General features: G+C 44.8%; 1 protein-coding gene across 1 annotated transcript in view; it reads right to left on the bottom strand.

Moving 5' to 3' along the window:
- Positions 1–17,312, bottom strand: part of CTNND2 (catenin delta 2) — a 556,320-nt gene that overhangs the window by 280,665 nt on the left and 258,343 nt on the right. The window contains exon 6 of the mRNA XM_059836017.1: positions 11,692–12,256. Within this exon, the coding sequence (XP_059692000.1) occupies positions 11,692–12,256 (565 nt within the window). The remainder of the gene's footprint in view (positions 1–11,691; positions 12,257–17,312) is intronic.

Raw genomic sequence — 17,312 nt, forward strand, 5'->3', positions numbered from 1 at the left:
AAAGCAGCTCAAGGTGCAACAGAGACAAGGATGACATGAACTATACAGGAACTCCAACTTCAGACTGAAAGAAATGCAAAATTTTGATGAATAAGCCTTGAAAACTTTGAAGCTTGGTCAGAGACAAGACAAAGTGCAATCATGGCTCAAGAGTCACTCTATCTTCAACAGGGACACCAGTTCTAATTGTTCGAGGGAAAACTGAAGAGCATTAGTTCACAAAGATCCTCTAGCCAAACACATCATGGCTGGTTAGTCAAAGCCCTAAAAGGAAAGCCTGCTGGTGAAAACAAGACACTCATATGATACTTTTTGCCCTCGCTCCCTCCTTGGTCAGATGCTACTATCCTAAAAGCTGCCAGGGACTCGACTGATCTTGTCTTTGAAAAAAAGGCTGGCAAATCCTTCATCAAATTACTTATTCTTACCAGGATTCAACAGCCTTGATGCATAGCCTCCATTTACTAATAGCAGCTATGTAAGCTAGCAGCCTTTCCTCTGTTAAGAAAAGAAGGAAACAAACTAAGTCAGATCTGCGTACAACAGGCTTCTTCATTTCTTGATCATCCAGCAGATCAGTTCAGAAGAGAAGAGGGCTGGAAATAGTCTCTCTTGTTCACAAAGGGTCACAGTTGTATACAGTTCCCCAGATGAGGTCCTAGCCGTACACAGCACTCCCCATTTTGCTTGTTATGTGATTATTATGTGATTAGGCCATGAAATATTCTATTATGTTCCTAATATAGATGTCTGAGACATACTGCAGTCAAGCAGGTCACCCAGCTCTTTTCCTACTCTTGTTTTCATCCCAAGATCCCTAATTTGTAACTAGCTACTAGGTGTGTTATTAGCTTGGCTCCAATTCTATTCTTTCCCTCTGATCTGCAAAACTCTTTCTACACAAGGTTTATCTTCCTCTCTTCAGAAAATGCCTCCTAATATTCCACTAGCAAAAAGTTTCCTTCACTTATTTCAGAGTTTTGTGCCGAGGTAATAAAATGAAAAAGTTTTTTCATGTGGCCGAAAGAGCTCTCCTTGTGGGACTTTATTAGTAGTATTCTTCCTTTCCATTAATTTGATTTTCAAAATGACAAACTGACAATGCTCCTTTGCCCAGGTCCTTGCCCAACTACAGTCTTGCAAGAATATCCATCTTCTCTAGCTTAACTAAACATTTCCCAAGTGGCACTACAGAAAATGCCTGCTCAGAGCCCTGATAGGAAATAGAAAGACATCAGATATAATCTAAGAAAAGGTCAGTAATCAGGTTATTCCAGTACAATCCAGTTTTGGTGAACTCACGTTGCAAATTATCCCATTAACCATTTACCACCTTCATGTCTTATATTACACTTTCTACCAGCTTTTGTTGTAATGTCCAGCAAAGCACTGTGATTAGCTGGTCTGCAATTCTTCCTTCTACTCCTTTTCTTCAGGGCATATTAGCCCCAAACACTCAAAGGGCTGTCATCTCATCTCCCTCCACCTTCCTTCCCCCTTCCCCCCCCCCCCCAAACATCTGAAAGAGTCAGACTCTCCCTTCTTCGTGGATCACACTCCCAGGACTTTGATACAAAGCCTTTGAAGAGCTTATGGCACCTTTTGGTGAGCAAACGTAAAGAACACTGCATCCCTGATGAACCAGGATGCTCAGGGAAGGTGTGGGTGGGGGAAGGACCCCATGGAGAGGAGCTCTTTTGCTCTCCAGTCGCAGGAAATCTGCCCCATTATCAGAGGGCCACAGCTCCTTCTCCACCCTTGCTTTCCTCCCAGGCAACACTCTTTAAACTCAGGGAGAGCTTTACTCCTATGATCAAAAGGTTTTACCGCGGGAGAGCAGCACAGCTGTCTATCTGATAAAAGGGATGGTTTGCACCTGGGTTGGAGGGGGAGGGTAAGGGGCCATCAGGCAAGATACAGACCTACGCTATGGAAGAGATAAATAGAGAAAAGCATAGGCAAAAACTGCCTTAGAAAAGTGAAGGTTGCCTGAGACTTAAGACCACTTGTATTCAAACTAAGATGGCACTTTTCTATTCTTCACTTACACACTACAAGTTGCAACTGGATGTACTTATTAAAAATCTATGTCATCCAACTGGCAGCTTCATATGCCATGCCTTATAATTGTAAGATTAGTCATCACTTGGTCCTTCTCATTTCAGCATATTAAATTCTGACTTTTGCTTCTACCCACTTATGATAATATACAGTTTCATGAATTCATTATCATTAGACAATCTCTCTCTGCCCTCCATAATACCACTTTTACAAAAACAACAAGTATTCTCTCTGTTCTGGGTCCATACCTAGGTGATGTTCAAGTTTGACCCTACGATCACAGAAAAATTGCCTCATTTATCTCCCACGATTGCTCGTAGAGCAAATTTGGTCCAGTGTAGTTTCTGGCAGCCACCACTGACGGCTGATATATTTCACCTGTGAGCACTCTGCATTTCAGGACAGGCAGCCCTGGACACCTCCCCACCCAAGTTTTTGCCTTAAATAAAGGGAGCCTTCCTCAAGTCCCCAATTTGCAATCTTCTTCCTGCCATAGTTAATCACTTTACTTTTGATCAGAGGCACCTGCACTGCTTTAAAGCTAGTGTGTGCACACAACAAGCAAAAAGCTATTAGATACCCCAACAAATTGATGCTTATGTTACTGATGAGCTCCGTACTGACTTTCTAGATCTCAGCTACTCCACCTACTGCAAACAGTTTGTGTGCCACAGCAACTGGAAAGGATGAAGCTTTCCAGCACAGTAAAAATTAAGGGCATTTCTCACTTCTATGAAATACCTGAAGACCACGAGGGACTAAAGATTTCTGTCACTATTTATTGAGACTTTCGTGACAAACATTTCCAGGCAACTGAATAAGGCCTTGCAATGGGGCTTCAGACCCTGAGGAAACTAGAGCTTCCACACGTGCCTTCTTTGCCCAGTGCACAAGCGAGACAAACACAGTCATCCCTATTTAGATTGTACAGCACAAGCAAATATTTTCAGTGATGCCACAGAAGCCTGAGTATCAGAAATGTGAGTTGAAGGGGACCTTCCCCCTGCCTAATACTCCCTATCCCATACAACAGCTCTCCCTTCTGCTTGGAAGAAGTGAGTTCAAGGCCAAAGTCATTTGGGAGGACCAAGAATCACGCTCCTGGCAACTGAAGAGAACAACAGGCACATGAGGACACCATTCAGACCTGAGGGCAAAAGAGGTGGCAACAAGCACAGACAAGACTCAGCCTCACTAGCGTGCCCTCAAGACCCAAAAGCTTGGACATATCAAAGTTCATGAGGCCCCAGCCTCTTCCTGTAATATGGCATACTAAAACTAATACAAATCAAAATAAGCAAGACATGGCTATATGAACTGGAGTGCCAATACTGGCTAATGTATTTCCATTGCTCTAAACAAAAGTTCCAAAAAGTTAGGTTCCTAAAACACTGCTCTTCAACTTCATATATTTCATTGGGTTTCAGTAGCCAAGAAAAATCGACAGAATAATTCCAGCTCCTCGGGTTAACTATCTTTCTGCTACGGACACTGGCTCTGCTGGCTTTTTGCCAACCGCAACTCCTTCCTGTGCTTCTTTTCAGCAGGTATGTAAGCACAGGCTTTTTAGACTCTGCTCTGATGCTTAAGAAATTCCTTCCGGTGGTTTGCATGCTTCCATTTGAATCCTAGCCTTCTTAGGTACACTGCTACAGTTGAGGACCACAGGCCAGAACCTGCATGCCAGGTTGTGCAGATACAAGCAACAGCACAGGCTTCAGTACTGACCAGAAGCATATTTGATGTTACATACACCTAAAAGCCCAGAAACAGTCACTGCCTCTCAGCTTCCCACACTCATTTAGTTAAAATACTCGCAGCTTCATACCAGTCAAATCTATTTTCAACAATGCTGCAGACTGGTTTTCTTTGCCTAAGAGCTTGTTATTTTGCAATGTTATTTGATTTCACACCCTCTGAAAGACCATCGGGAGGATCAGTCAAATGATTTCCCATATCAAGAACAAGAAGCAAAGGAAAAGGTTATGGTCAGTATGAGAACAGGACCCAAGTTTAGACATACTTGTAGCGTTTGCTCACACAGGAAGTCAAAGCTCAAGTTCATTAGCTCAAAGGTATATCCACATACATGGGGCCTCTGTATTTGGCTCTTGTCAATTATCCTTCACCTACAAGCAAATTAATTTCATGTAAGCTAGATTTGGAAGACACAGGAACAAAATTATGGCAATAATAAGATATTTTAAAGACATTCATCTTACTGCTTCTGCTTTATTGCTGTAGACTGTCCATTTTGGATACCTTGTCCAAGCTGGAATTGAGCACTATTGTAAATGTATCAGTTGTAACAATTAATAACATAATTATCGCTGAAGGAATAGGTAGAAGTAGAACTAGCAGCAAAGAAAAGCAAAGCGAACATCAAGCTGTGTATTTGTATCAGCTCCAAGACCAACAGCAGCACTTCTAACCTTCAGATTACAATGCAGAAACAAATAACTTAGTATCAGAAAGATAACAAATTATAAGTCTCTGATTAGTATCTGAAATATTACTGGATGCCTCAAAATCTTTTGTTTGTTTTCTTGTCTGAAAGAAAGAGTCTCAAAGCAAACGAGCAGAAGGAGGAAAAAAATCCTAGGAGTGCACTGTCTGTCCCAGGGAAAAAAGGCACTAATACTGTTCTCATGTAAAGGCTCTGACAGCAGATAAAAGAATTTTCTAGCTAATAAAAATGAAAAAAACCCTAGGAAAATATCTATGGAAACTATTTTGTTTAACATTAATGAAGGAATTTTGTTCTCCCTGTAAAAGAAATACAGGATTCCGTAAAAACACAAGAAAAATAGTTAAGGGAAACAACTGAGTGTCCTTTTTGCTATGATCAATCATATCAATAGTCCAAGTCCAACAGCTTATCTTAAAGCCAAAAAAATCCAAAGATTTTCCTTCCTTACCTGTTCAAAGTAGTACAACTGCACATCACACCTAGACTGTTTTATTAGCTCAGCCCTGTGCCTCAGGTGGGGATTTTAAGGCACAGTGAACTTTTAATTCTGGGGTGATTTAGATCCACCTTGGCTGTGGGTTAACACTTTGCTTGTACCTTCCTTATCTATAATGCCCTGCCCAAAAGCTGAATGATGATGCACGTGGTGAAGTCTTGTCTGCATTTGTCAACATTGGTGGGAATTTGGGTTTGTTGTAGTCTAAAAAGAATAATTTACTTGCATACAGTTTAAATCCCTCAAAGAGGCTAATTTTAACTTAAGTTAGCACTAACATTGATTTTAATAATATCTAACTCTGCTAAGAGTTATTTCTCCCCCATGTAGAGGTATGAAAGATGGGGGTGGATGCATATATGCCCACAAGGTGTAATGCAGCTGTTCCAGCACAAATACATAGCACAGCGTGATTTACTGGAGAATTGTAACACTTAACCAGATACCTTTTTGTAATGATGGCAATGAACCACTATAATGACCCAATATTTTCATGCAATTGAAAGGAAATCTAAAACCATGCTAGTAGTAATGCCCTCACAGGGCACGTGCAGGACAACCAAGGGATCAGGCCCAGCCAGCACGGGTTCATGAAAGGCAGGTCCTGCTTGACCAACCTGATCTCCTTCTGTGACAAAGTGACCCGCCTAGGGGATGAGGGAAAAGCTGTCGATATTGTCTACCTGGACTTTAGTAAAGCCTTCGACACTGTCTCTCACAGCATTCTCCTGGAGAAACTGGTGGCTCGTGGCTTAGACAGGTACACTCTTCGCTGGGTAAAAAACTGGCTGGACGGCCGAGCCCAGAGAGTTGTGGTGAATGGCGCGAAAACCAGTTGGCGGCCGGTCACAAGCGGAGTCCCCCAGGGCTCAGTTTTGGGGCCGGTCTTGTTTAATATCTTTATAGACGATCTGGATGAGGGGATTGAGGGCATCCTCAGCAAGTTTGCAGACAACACCAAGTTGGGAGGGAGTGTTGATCTGCTCGAGGGTAGAAGGGCTCTGCAGAGGGATCTGGACAGGCTGGATCGATGGCTTGAAGCCAATTGTATAAGGTTCAACAAGGCCAAGTGCCAGGTCCTGCACTTGGGTCACAACAACCCCAGGCAACGCTACAGGCTTGGGGACAAGTGGCTGGAAAGCTGCCCAGTGGAAAAGGACCTGGGGGTGTTGATCGACAGCCGGCTGAAGATGAGCCAGCAATGTGCCCAGGTGGCCAAGAAGGCCAACGGCATCCTGGCCTGTATCAGAAATGGTGTGGCCAGCAGGAGTAGGGAGGTGATCGTGCCCCTGTACTCGGCACTGGTGAGGCCACACCTCGAATCCTGTGTTCGGTTTTGGGCCCCTCACTACAAGAAGGACATTGAGGTGCTGGAGCGCGTCCAGAGAAGGGTGACAAAGCTGGTGAGGGGTCTGGAGCACAAGTCTTCTGAGGAGCGGCTGAGGGAACTGGGGTTGTTCAGCCTGGAGAAGAGGAGGCTGAGGGGAGACCTCATCGCTCTCTACAACTACCTGAAAGAGGGTTGCAGAGAGGTGGGTGTTGGTCTCTTCTCCCAAGTGACTAGCGACAGGACAATAGGAAATGGCCTCAAGTTGTAGCAGGGGAGGTTTAGGCTGGATATTAGGAAAAATTTCTTTACTGAGAGAGTGGTGAAGCATTGGAACAGGCTGCCCAGGGAGGTGATGGAGTCACCGTCGCTGGAAGTGTTCAAAAAACATGTAGATGTGGCACTTCGGGACATGGTTTAGTGGGAATGGTGGTGTTGGGTTGATGGTTGGACTCGATGATCTTATAGGTCTTTTCCAAACTTAATGATTCTTTGATTCTGTATATCAGTTATCCCATACACAGTCGCATAAGATGATCTGTTCTGTGCCCGTATGATTGCATACCGAAATGCTAGAACATGTCAATGCTCACCATCAAATAGCAGTCCTGCCATAAATCTCAACAGGAAACCAGGGTTCAACATGTCATGTGCAACAAAAAGTATATAGAAAGAGAAAGGGCAAAGGAAGTTCCCCAGCAAATGGGGAGAAGAGCGAGACAAGACAGATGAAGGAGCAGAAGGAACCAGCTAAGACCCTGATAAACTTAGAATTCTTTGCTCAATAAAGAGTGGAAAGCATAGTTTATATATTAACCCATGCCACATTTTTATAAACCAGTGCTATTTTAGTATTAATACTACACATGCATACGAACAGTCCTACCTCAGAAAGGACAAATTCCTTTCTTTTGATTTTACAGGGATCTGAAAGAAGATTCTGTTTGCAAACACGAGGCTGAGCATTGAACTTTTCAGCAGCGGCACCAGGGCTGTCTGAGGAATGCTGCAGCTCTTATTTCAGTGGAACGTGTCACCACTACATGAAGAATAGCTGCATAATATTCTTTCCACCTAACATTATACAAAGTGATCCACACCAACAGTCATTTCTTAAACGTAACCTTTTAGCAAAGCTGATGGAGCATGATGCAGTCTTCAAACATATTTATTTTCTTTTTAGTTATTTGTAGTAAAGCAATGCATAAAATTACCTGCCATTGTCTTATGTGTCCCTAGTCTTCCTTAAGCCTGGATGAAGAGGCCGAAGTGGCTCTGCAACACCAGGGCTGCTCCCCTGTCACATAACCTGAGGCACAAACTACCTCGACAACACCCTTCCACCACCTCCTCTCCCTTTGCTCCTAAGCAAACCCACTACTGCTTTAGTACTGTCTATCTGATTCTGGCCAGCAGGAGATGCTTCAGAGGACCGTGAAGAGTGGGCACATGTGCGACCACCTGCCTCCTGAAACGGTTTTCCCATGTTTCTGCTGCTTGCTGTCCTACACACTCCTCTTTCCAGGCAAAATGGGCTGCTTTGGCGAGTTTGGCTCCCAGCAGCACTCTGCAGCTCGGTCCAGGTGTGGAAGCTGCAAGAAGGTATTTACAAACTGTGCTTTCTGGATTCAGATTGGTGCTTGAACAGACAGTCGAGTATGCTTTGGAGCAGCGCAGACTGGAAAACTACTTCCAAAACTGTAATTGCAGATCATGGCAATGAAGCAGCTAGACTAAGAATAAACACGGCAAGTGTACACTCACAAGAACCATTATATACACACATACCCATACACGTAACAGTTCAAGTATAACTAGACTAAAACCCATTTCTGAAGACGTTTCTAAGGTTACTCGGTTAAAACTGAGTCATTACATGCTGTTGCACGTCTTATTTTAAATTCAGGATGCAGTCTAAGAACTGCCATTTTTATAATTTCAAGTTGTTTCATACTCGAGTTTGTAGGAAATTAATATAAATAATGCCATCTCTTCAATTAAGTGTTACACATATTCAGTTTTGTGCAATCTGTGTTTATATTGTACACTTTCAATTACAGTTTTTAAAAAAATCCATCATATCTGAAGGTCTTCTCTTTTAAACATCTAACCCTGGTACTGATATTGTTCAGTTTGTTTAGCACACTGAGACCCAGTAGTATTCATAAACTAGATAGCTCCAGTACAAATTTCTACTATCATGCAAAAAACTCAAAACAAATGCATTATTTGTATCCCTGGTAATTACTACAAATAATTATTTTTTCTTCCCAGAGATAAAAACAGATTACTTTGAGTAACATCATCCCTGCGATGACACATACACACCAATGCAACTTCACATTAATCACATCAGGCAAACCATCAATCAGCGCAATGTGATAACTATTCTCTACTCCTCCTCCTCCTCCCTTGAAGGAAAAAAAAATACAACTCATCTTCAGATGCTGTGAACAAGAAGCAAAAATTTCATTTCTTGAACATTAGCTTTTCAACATACAATTGCTTGCTCTCCTTCTCAATGGGTTTGTTTTCTAACACAATGACTGGAAAACTCCTGCAATAATATAATATACTCACAGTTCAAATACCAAACCTGTTCTGAGCAAAAATGCCAATAGAAGAAAAAAATGAAGATTGCCTTAGTAGTATCCCTAACATCTGATCCTGGCTAACTCTAAAGCATATGTTAATTCTAAGCCTCTGTGTAGTCCACCGACTTCAGTGAATCCAGTTAAAGTCTAGAAGATTAGTCAGGCACTTCACACTGCTAGCAAATGTGTAACTCTGGGACGGCAGGGAGGCCATGAGGAACATGCTACAGAATGGTAATGGAAAATAAGGGGTGGGAGCACACAATAGGAAACTTTTTCAAAAGAATGGGTCATGTGATAGAGCTCCTTTCAAGGACTACTTGAAAGGCATTTCACCACTGTGGAAAAAAAATGGTATTTACTAACATACTGTTGCTTTCACTTTTTTTTTTTAAAGTAGCAATACTATCTTTGCATGTCTGTCACCTAATACTTATTCAAGTTACAGAATTTTCCATTTGTGATAAAATAAGACACTGAGGTTTTTTGCATATCTTAAAAGCAAATCCCTATGAGATACAGTAACTCAGAAGCTCATTATGTTTGTTCTGATTGGCACAACACTTGGAAAAGTTAGTGTTGCTTTACCAATTTTTAGAAACTTAATAGCAAGTTCAAATGATCAACTGCTATTCCCTCCCGTACTAAAATCCACACAAAAATACACCAGCCATTTCCTAAATGCATGTATCTATAAGCTTTTCTTTCACTGGAGCCATAAATCAGTGACAAGCAACTCCTCGCAGTGCGTCCTAAGAAGAGGCAGGGAGGGAAGTACCTACGTTATGCAAGATGCAGAAGAAGTCTTATCCAAAACTTTTATTTAAAAGCAATCCAAGAAAATTAGTGCCAGTTTCTTACATTTTATTCAAATCAAAGTAGGAAACTCCATTAAGAATGCCTGTACAATCACTATTGGCCAAAAAGCCTAAAGAAGTCCAAATCCATGTTTCAACTTGGGTCTAGTGTGGGACCAACAGCTTCTCTAACACTGTAGCACTTCAGAGTCATTATGACAGGCCTTAAGCCATACAGAACAAGTTTTGACTAAGCTACCATCACAGGTTTAATGCTGCAATGCTATAAAAGATGCCTTCTTCAAAAAACAAAGCCCCAGTACAATACAAATTCCAATGCTAAAAGTACATAAAGAGACATATGGACCGTGCCTGTTAGAAACTTTCCAAAGCAAAGGCTTCTATCCTAGAACAAAGGTAAAGAAAAATCAGGGAAATACTGGCAGTTCACACCCACAGGTATGTAAGTTTTAAATTGAATTATCCTCTGTTCCTTTGACACTGACAGTTCCCTCCATACCTATTTAGACTCAAACAATTCCTGCTATAGGATGAAGTTGCAAAACTCCCTGAAATACAAAGTCTGTGGCAATTCTACATTTCCACTTTACAAAGTCAGCATTTAATACCTGTGGCCAACAGTGTGTTGGACTATAGCAGGGAGAAGTTATACTAATATAATTGCTAAACAAACCACTTTGTAACTTAAGACTGAATATTTGACAACAGGATTGATATAAGTGTCTCGAGATCTTGATTTTGGCATCATTTAGTGATGCTATCTCTTTACACGTTCTGAACTTCAAAAACAGTGTTACATAACCAAAAAAAAAGTTTTCAAATCCCCACCATTTAAATAAGAAAAAAACCCCATCAAATAGTTCTTACAAGGAGATACATTAAAACTATATTTTATTATCAGTTAATTTAATCTGTATGTTTAGCCACTCTGGAATTTTATAGGATGCCAACAACTGCTGGAGCAGGGGAGGGGAAATGGGTGAGAGGAGAAAAGGGGATGAGAAGAGGTTTTAACTCCAGTAGGAAACTTGTGTACCTGCCTGATAAACACAGCCAAACCTCTCTATGTATCCTATTTGTCTTGAAATCTATTTATGTCACACAAGAGAACATATGAGCATAGCAGCTGTTACTATAGCAATGAAACTGGAAATTTTGAGAACACAGAAAACCCACCCCTGAAGGATGCTCAGTTCAGCAGAGACGGTTTAGAGAACAGCGCACCAGCATCTCACTTCTAGGATCTGTTCGAAGTCTGTGGTTACAGGCAGATTAAATCAGCTGTAACAGCCTACCCTACAGAGCACCCGGAGCCAAAAAACCTCTACCTGTTACTCGGCACAACTTGGCACACCGGGAGTTTCTGCCAAGTAACCCCAAACTGGTCAAATACCCCAGAACCGCCTGTAAATCCGGGGAAGAGCGAGTCTCTGCAAAAGGCTCACAGTTTTTGATCGCGGCAGAGAAGAGATTCACCATAGTAACCTCCTCCCCCCTCCCCCGAACCGTGGGTAAGAGCAAGGAGCTCGCCCGGCGCGGCGAGCCTCGCACCCTCCCCACACCAAGCACACCTGCCCGGCACCGGGAAGATGGGATGAGCCGGGAGAAGTAAGGTACTTTCCAAAGACGCAGGCAGGCAGCCTGCCTCTCCCCACTTACCGCTCCCGGAGTGAAAAGCACAACTCCTCGTCGAACCCACCCCACTCCTTCCTCTCCTCTGCCCGCAGCCGTGCCACCCCGCCCCAGAGACGCCGCGGCTGGCGGGACGCTGCCGCCCGGGGGCTGGCGAGGCCGCCTTTCCCCTTCCCTCGCCCCCCCCCCATCCCGCCTCCCCTCCGCGGGCGCGGCGGCACCGCGCGCACCCTCCGCCCCCCCCCCCCCCGCCCCGCAGCCGCGGACCCAGGGCGCTGCCGGCCGCGAGTTACCTGCCAGGGAGCCGGGTCTCTGCAGGGTGGCGGTGGCGTACAGCTCCTGGGAGTGCTTGCTGTACTGATCGGCAGCGTGAACCAGCCGCTTGGTAGGCGACAGGGTGGCGTAAGTGCCGATGGTGGAGCTTAACTGGTGGATAGGAGAGGAGGAAATGTTAGACTGGACGGTGGGCGGGGAGGTCACTCGGATGGGGGACGGCGACAGTCCCGCCGAGGAGACGACGATGTTGATGGGCGAGCTGGTGCTGTAGGACTTGGCCAGGCGGCTGGGGGACTGCTTCGGGGAGGAGAGGCGCTGCGCGGTGGCGTAGGCGGCGCCCTCGGCGGCGGAGCCGGCCCGCGGCAGCTTGGTGGGGGAGCCGCCGGGCTGGGCGGGCAGCGGGGAGCTCACCCGCTGCGCCGGCAGCGTGGAGCTGGCGTAGTAGAGCGCGGCGGCGTGCTGGGGCTCGGGCAGGTGGAAGGCGCTGCCGTGGCTGGGCGCGAAGGGCTCCCGCGGCTGCGGGGCGGCGGGCGGCGGCGGCGGCTCCGGGCCGCCCGGGTGGGCGCCGCGCCCCCCCGGGCCCTGCTGCGGGAAGGAAAGGCAGAGGCGTCAGCGGGGGCGGCGGCGGCGGGGGGCGCCCGGCTCTGCTCGGGGCGGGGCGAGGGGGCTCGCTCACCGGAGGACCCCCCAGCCGCACGCAGCCCCCTCCTTGGCCTTAAAGCGGGCCGGCACCCAGCGCCCTCGGGATTAAGGGACTGGGTAATCCGCTACAGCATTTCCAGCCTTGGAGGGAGAACGGGCCGCCGGCTCGGGCCGAGCGGTGTAGAAACTCCTCGTCACGGCTGAAGGCGGCACCCGCCTGTAGGACAAACTGCTCCGGGGTCTCTTGCTCCGAAATGCGCTCCCAGACCTACCCCTCAACCAGGCATAGTTAGCGCCCAGTTCAAATAAATAGATGCACCCCCCCGCCCCCCAAACTTTTATTCTGCGCACGTTAGAAGAGAGCAGCTGAAGCCGCGGCAAGGGCTTTAACCGCGTAACTCTCCTCACAGAAAAGCAATCGGTGTGCGGTCGAGGAGAGGCACCGCGCCGGCCTGGCACCGCCCCCGGGTTTCGCTGCTGCCGGCGGCGCGACAGGGCGCGACAGGGCGCGACCGGCCCCTCCGGCGGCAGAGTCGCGGCGCTCGCCTCAGCCCCGTCCTCGCCTGGAGGTGCGGAGGGGAAAAGCATCACCCGGCCCGCGTGGGAGGCCCGCGGCGGTTGACGCCGAGCCCCGGCCCGGCAGCACGGCAGGCGGTCGCCTCTTATTTATTTACGCGGCACAAAGGGGAAGGAGGGCACGGCAGGAGCGGCCGGCGCCGGGGCCTCCCCCGGGCCGCATCCAGCGGGGAATCTGCGTCGGGAGGGAGGGAGGGAGCGCACCGCCCCGCCCAGCACCGCCGGCCGCCTCTGCCCCGCCGGCCTCGGGCCCGCCAGCCGCGGGCAGGGCAGCGCAGAGCTCCCCTTAAGCCCAGTAACTGGGGAGGGGAGCGAGCGACAATCCTCGGCAGATGCTGCCTATTAGAAATTTCAGTTAGGTGCCTGAGCCGCTTCTGGAGCAGCAAAGGATGGAGCTCGCCCCTACACACAGGCGGCTTCCCCTTTTTTATCGGGACTCTCAGGCTCAAGAGATCATCTGTGAATCTGGCAATATTAAAATCCTCTAATAACTGCACCCCACAGTGAGCGAGAGCTCAGCGCTCTGTTGGAAGACGCACTCTTGTTTCAGATGCTATTTTTTTTTCTGGTTATGCAGGAGATTTACTTGAAACCTCTGAAAGCGCTCCAGATCCTGGGAGTTGACAGTGCAGTTTGAATCAGTCTGACCAGTGCTTCGCCCAAGCACACACACCTCTCGGCTACCGATTTCCTTCCGGAGAAAAGCCTTTAAAATGTGAATAATGACTTTTGTGACTCAGTTCAAAGAGGTGTGGTGAATGCCAACAGCAGCGATGTTTCACATTTAAATAGCAACATGTTTTTTTAGTAGCATCCTACAGGAAAAAAAAAAAGTAAACAAAAGCACCATGTTCCTGGTATGAAACGATTTATTTTCACTAGGATGCCCAATAAAGGATTTGGTCAGGAACTGTAGACAAGATAAAACAACTAATCGGAGCAATGAATAAATGAGGTTCAAAATGCCAGAAATACTTCTTCCTATGTGCGCCCACTGGAAATTTTTCTGCCTTTTCCTTTTTTCACTTTTGGAGCCCTGCCCCTCATCTTGAATGCTTTGCATCTGGGGGAAGAATATGTGTTTTTCTAGACACGGACAAGAAGCAAGGCTTTGGAGGAGCTGCTCCTGGTGCTTTGCTCCCAGTTATTATTAGTAGCATGGAAGGTGCCACCACTCCCAGCATTCGGGCATCTCAAGGGAGCACTGCCAGACCTAAACCTCACTGGCTTCGGGAAGTTTTGTGCCCCAAAGAGCAGTGGCCTTATAGATAAATACAATGTAAACTGTTCCCTCCAGCTGTTCTGTATGGTAACTCCCGGGCGGGCAAGTGGATCACAGATGTAAGTAGCCTGCTCGCTGTTGACTTGGACTGTTCTGATTGCGGCCACGAGTTACAAACACCACAGCATCAAATATGAGCCTTGACATTTTCCTAAATGGCCAACAAGCTCAAGTTGCTCATTTGAAAGAGTCCTAAAAAAAATCAGGAAGGCAAACTCTGGGAAGATCAATGAACTTTTAAAAGCTGCTTTCATGCTGAGCTACTTACCGTCTCCGCTTTAAACTGCAAAGAAGGGCTAATCTGCAACTGACTGTCCAATAATGTATTTGACAGGAGTGCAGTTTTCATTTTCAAGTTTTAAACTGTATGGTAACAACTTTTTATAAAAGAAAAACAGGCTGGCAAGATTTAAGACAACATGGACAGAGCAAGTTTTGCACGGGACGAAAGGTTGTTTGGACCACCTATGTTATCAATTGACATTAGTTAATAAAATTTACTTTTTGGACTGTTAAGTAGCATAATAATGTATTTTGTAATATTCCACCTTGTTCCAAAATACAGTCTTCTGCAATGTCACCAGTGTCTTCTGCAACACACTGCTAACGCACTGGTAACTAAGTTTGTCATTGATCATAAGGATTTTAGGCAAGCACTGTCATAATGTATACAAAATTTCTTTTTCTAATCTACTTCTACACTGCTTGATGTGTCAAGGATTTAGAGTAATTAATTTCAAGTAAACCAATATTATCCCATATTCCTAATAAATCTCTATAAAGCTGCAGGCATTATGCAAGTACTAATTCAAAAACAAAAAAAATCCCACTTCATGATTGTCTGTTGTAGGGAAGGTGGTGTAGTGGCGGGACACATGAATTAAATGCTTAATTAAAAACGCAGTGTATAGCGCTTCCTAAAAAGCTAAGCATTTGCTCTGTGTGAAGGAGAGAACTTTTGGATGAACAGATTGCAATGAAAACATTAGCATGCAGTATTTTCTAGGATGTGACTAATCTCAGACCTGTCTTAAATTTACTGTGAGGTTCTTAAGTTTTTTCAAAGGGCCAGGTGTACAGTCATATTCTCCAGTCAGGTTTTCAGAGGCAAATGTGTTTTAGTTTCTCCCTGTGTTTCTCCATGTCTGTTGCTTAAGACAACTATACAAACATGTCATTGTTCATCCTGGATTGTGACATTATACTTCATATGGAAGAATGAAATACAATGATATTTTTCCCTTATTTTTCCATTTATCCATTATTGTTGTCAACCTGATAATGAAAGTGTGTTTAAACTAATAAATTGAGAGGAAATTTCCTTCCCAGTTGTTATATCCTCCTGCATTGATCTATTTCATAGATGTGAACAAAAATCCAGGACTTTCTTACTACAGCCCTATAAACATCTATTCCAAGACTCAAAGATTTAGTTTTTCTGGTATCCCAAAGAAAAGGAGCCTGATTTGTTTATTCGGATTCAATATATGGATTCTGATATATCCCTTTTAACAGCAGAAATGTGTGAAAAACCATGAGAACATTAATACAGCTATGAAAATATTTTCTTTCCCATTTAATCTAACTAGAAAGATCATTCTCTACTGATAGGGACAAAATGAGATCTGGAGAGCTCTACACAGAAAAGTACTGAGGGTGTCCAGTTAGGTTATAGTAGACTAGAGAACAGTCTAACTGTTGTTTGCCTGCCATAATTCATGCATTTAATGCACTAAATTTCAGGACATCAGCATTTTTTGGTTTTTTTTACAATTCCAACTGAAAATTTAAATCAGAACTTTAACCAAAAAAGACTACATGAAAGACTGCAATACACGATTTCTGTTTTATAAAGTGGAATTGAGAGGGGCAAATAACTATGTTGAATTATTTATTCTGCCGCAATTTTTTCATGGATAAGGAATTACAAAATCGTAGATGGCTAGACAGCTTAGACCAAAACTTTGGGGTCAGCTGCTAATTACTGAAACATCAGCATGTTGATTCTTGGAGATTGTTCCCAGAGCGAAAAGCGGTGTGTAAGACCAGCAAAACCTGAATAGCAGAGATCTCGGAGAACAAGATGACCATTATGAATATCTTAGCAGGTACAGATCTATTTGGTATATCATCTAAAATCCCTTCAAACTATTTTCTTCTTAGGCATGCCAAAACAAAAAACCAAAACCTGGTAGGTTTTGTGCATCTATGCTTCATAATTCACAGGCATTAAGGAACAGAACTTATGTCAATGCAACTGCCTGAGTCTTAGAACAGGCTTCACAGTCATTTCTTGGGAATGAGATGATACCATTTCCAGGAAAATGCTGGAAAATTTGTACCATGGTACAAACCTTACCCTTAAGGAATTATCATTTGCGCTTAATGCCCTGTATACTTCTCTGACAGAAGGAACTGAAAAGCTATGTTACATTTGAGTAAGTCTGCATGCCCATCTTAGGTCTGGATGAACTTGTGTTCACAAACATTTTTAGTTTAGCATTAAATGTCAGCACCAGTTTTCAGCCCCTTTTGCCCTCTGGAACTTTCAGGGATCGCTTGGCCCTTAAAATCTCAAACAAGGTCATATCTGATGAATATGAACATAGCCATATACAGTACACTGTTGCCCATGAGAAGACCCTTTCTCTTGACTCTAGGGAGGATTTTCCAATTGGATGCTCAAGTTGTGTGGAAGACATCCCTCCAGGCTGCTTTGGCTTCACGAATACTAGTGGGTGTTGCTAGCTTTAGGCAGCAACCTTGATCATCCTTACTAGGGTTTTCCAGAGACGGGTGGTCGTTTAAGGGTCCAGCTCTGTTTCACAGTATCAGTGATGCTCTGTGCTCCTTCAGTGACTGCAAGACTTGCCAGTCTATTGAGGGCTTTTTTTTTTATGTCAGCCCAAAGAATCTTCCATATGGCTTCACTCGATGTATCACTCTGCTCTGGTCCAATGCCTCTATCAACACTCGTCTACAAAAGGTAGAAGAGGGTATAGAAAATGCTTAACATTCTCTAGTCTTTGGCAGGCAGACTTCAGTCCTTGGGCAGCACCTGTGAGAGGGTCTTTCTTCTGCAGGACCGCTTTGTCATTTATAAATTCCTGACCTAACTAGGAAGATGTTCAAATGCAC

Source organism: Gavia stellata, chromosome 3 (genome assembly GCF_030936135.1).
Source record: "Gavia stellata isolate bGavSte3 chromosome 3, bGavSte3.hap2, whole genome shotgun sequence".
Taxonomy (NCBI): domain Eukaryota; kingdom Metazoa; phylum Chordata; class Aves; order Gaviiformes; family Gaviidae; genus Gavia; species Gavia stellata.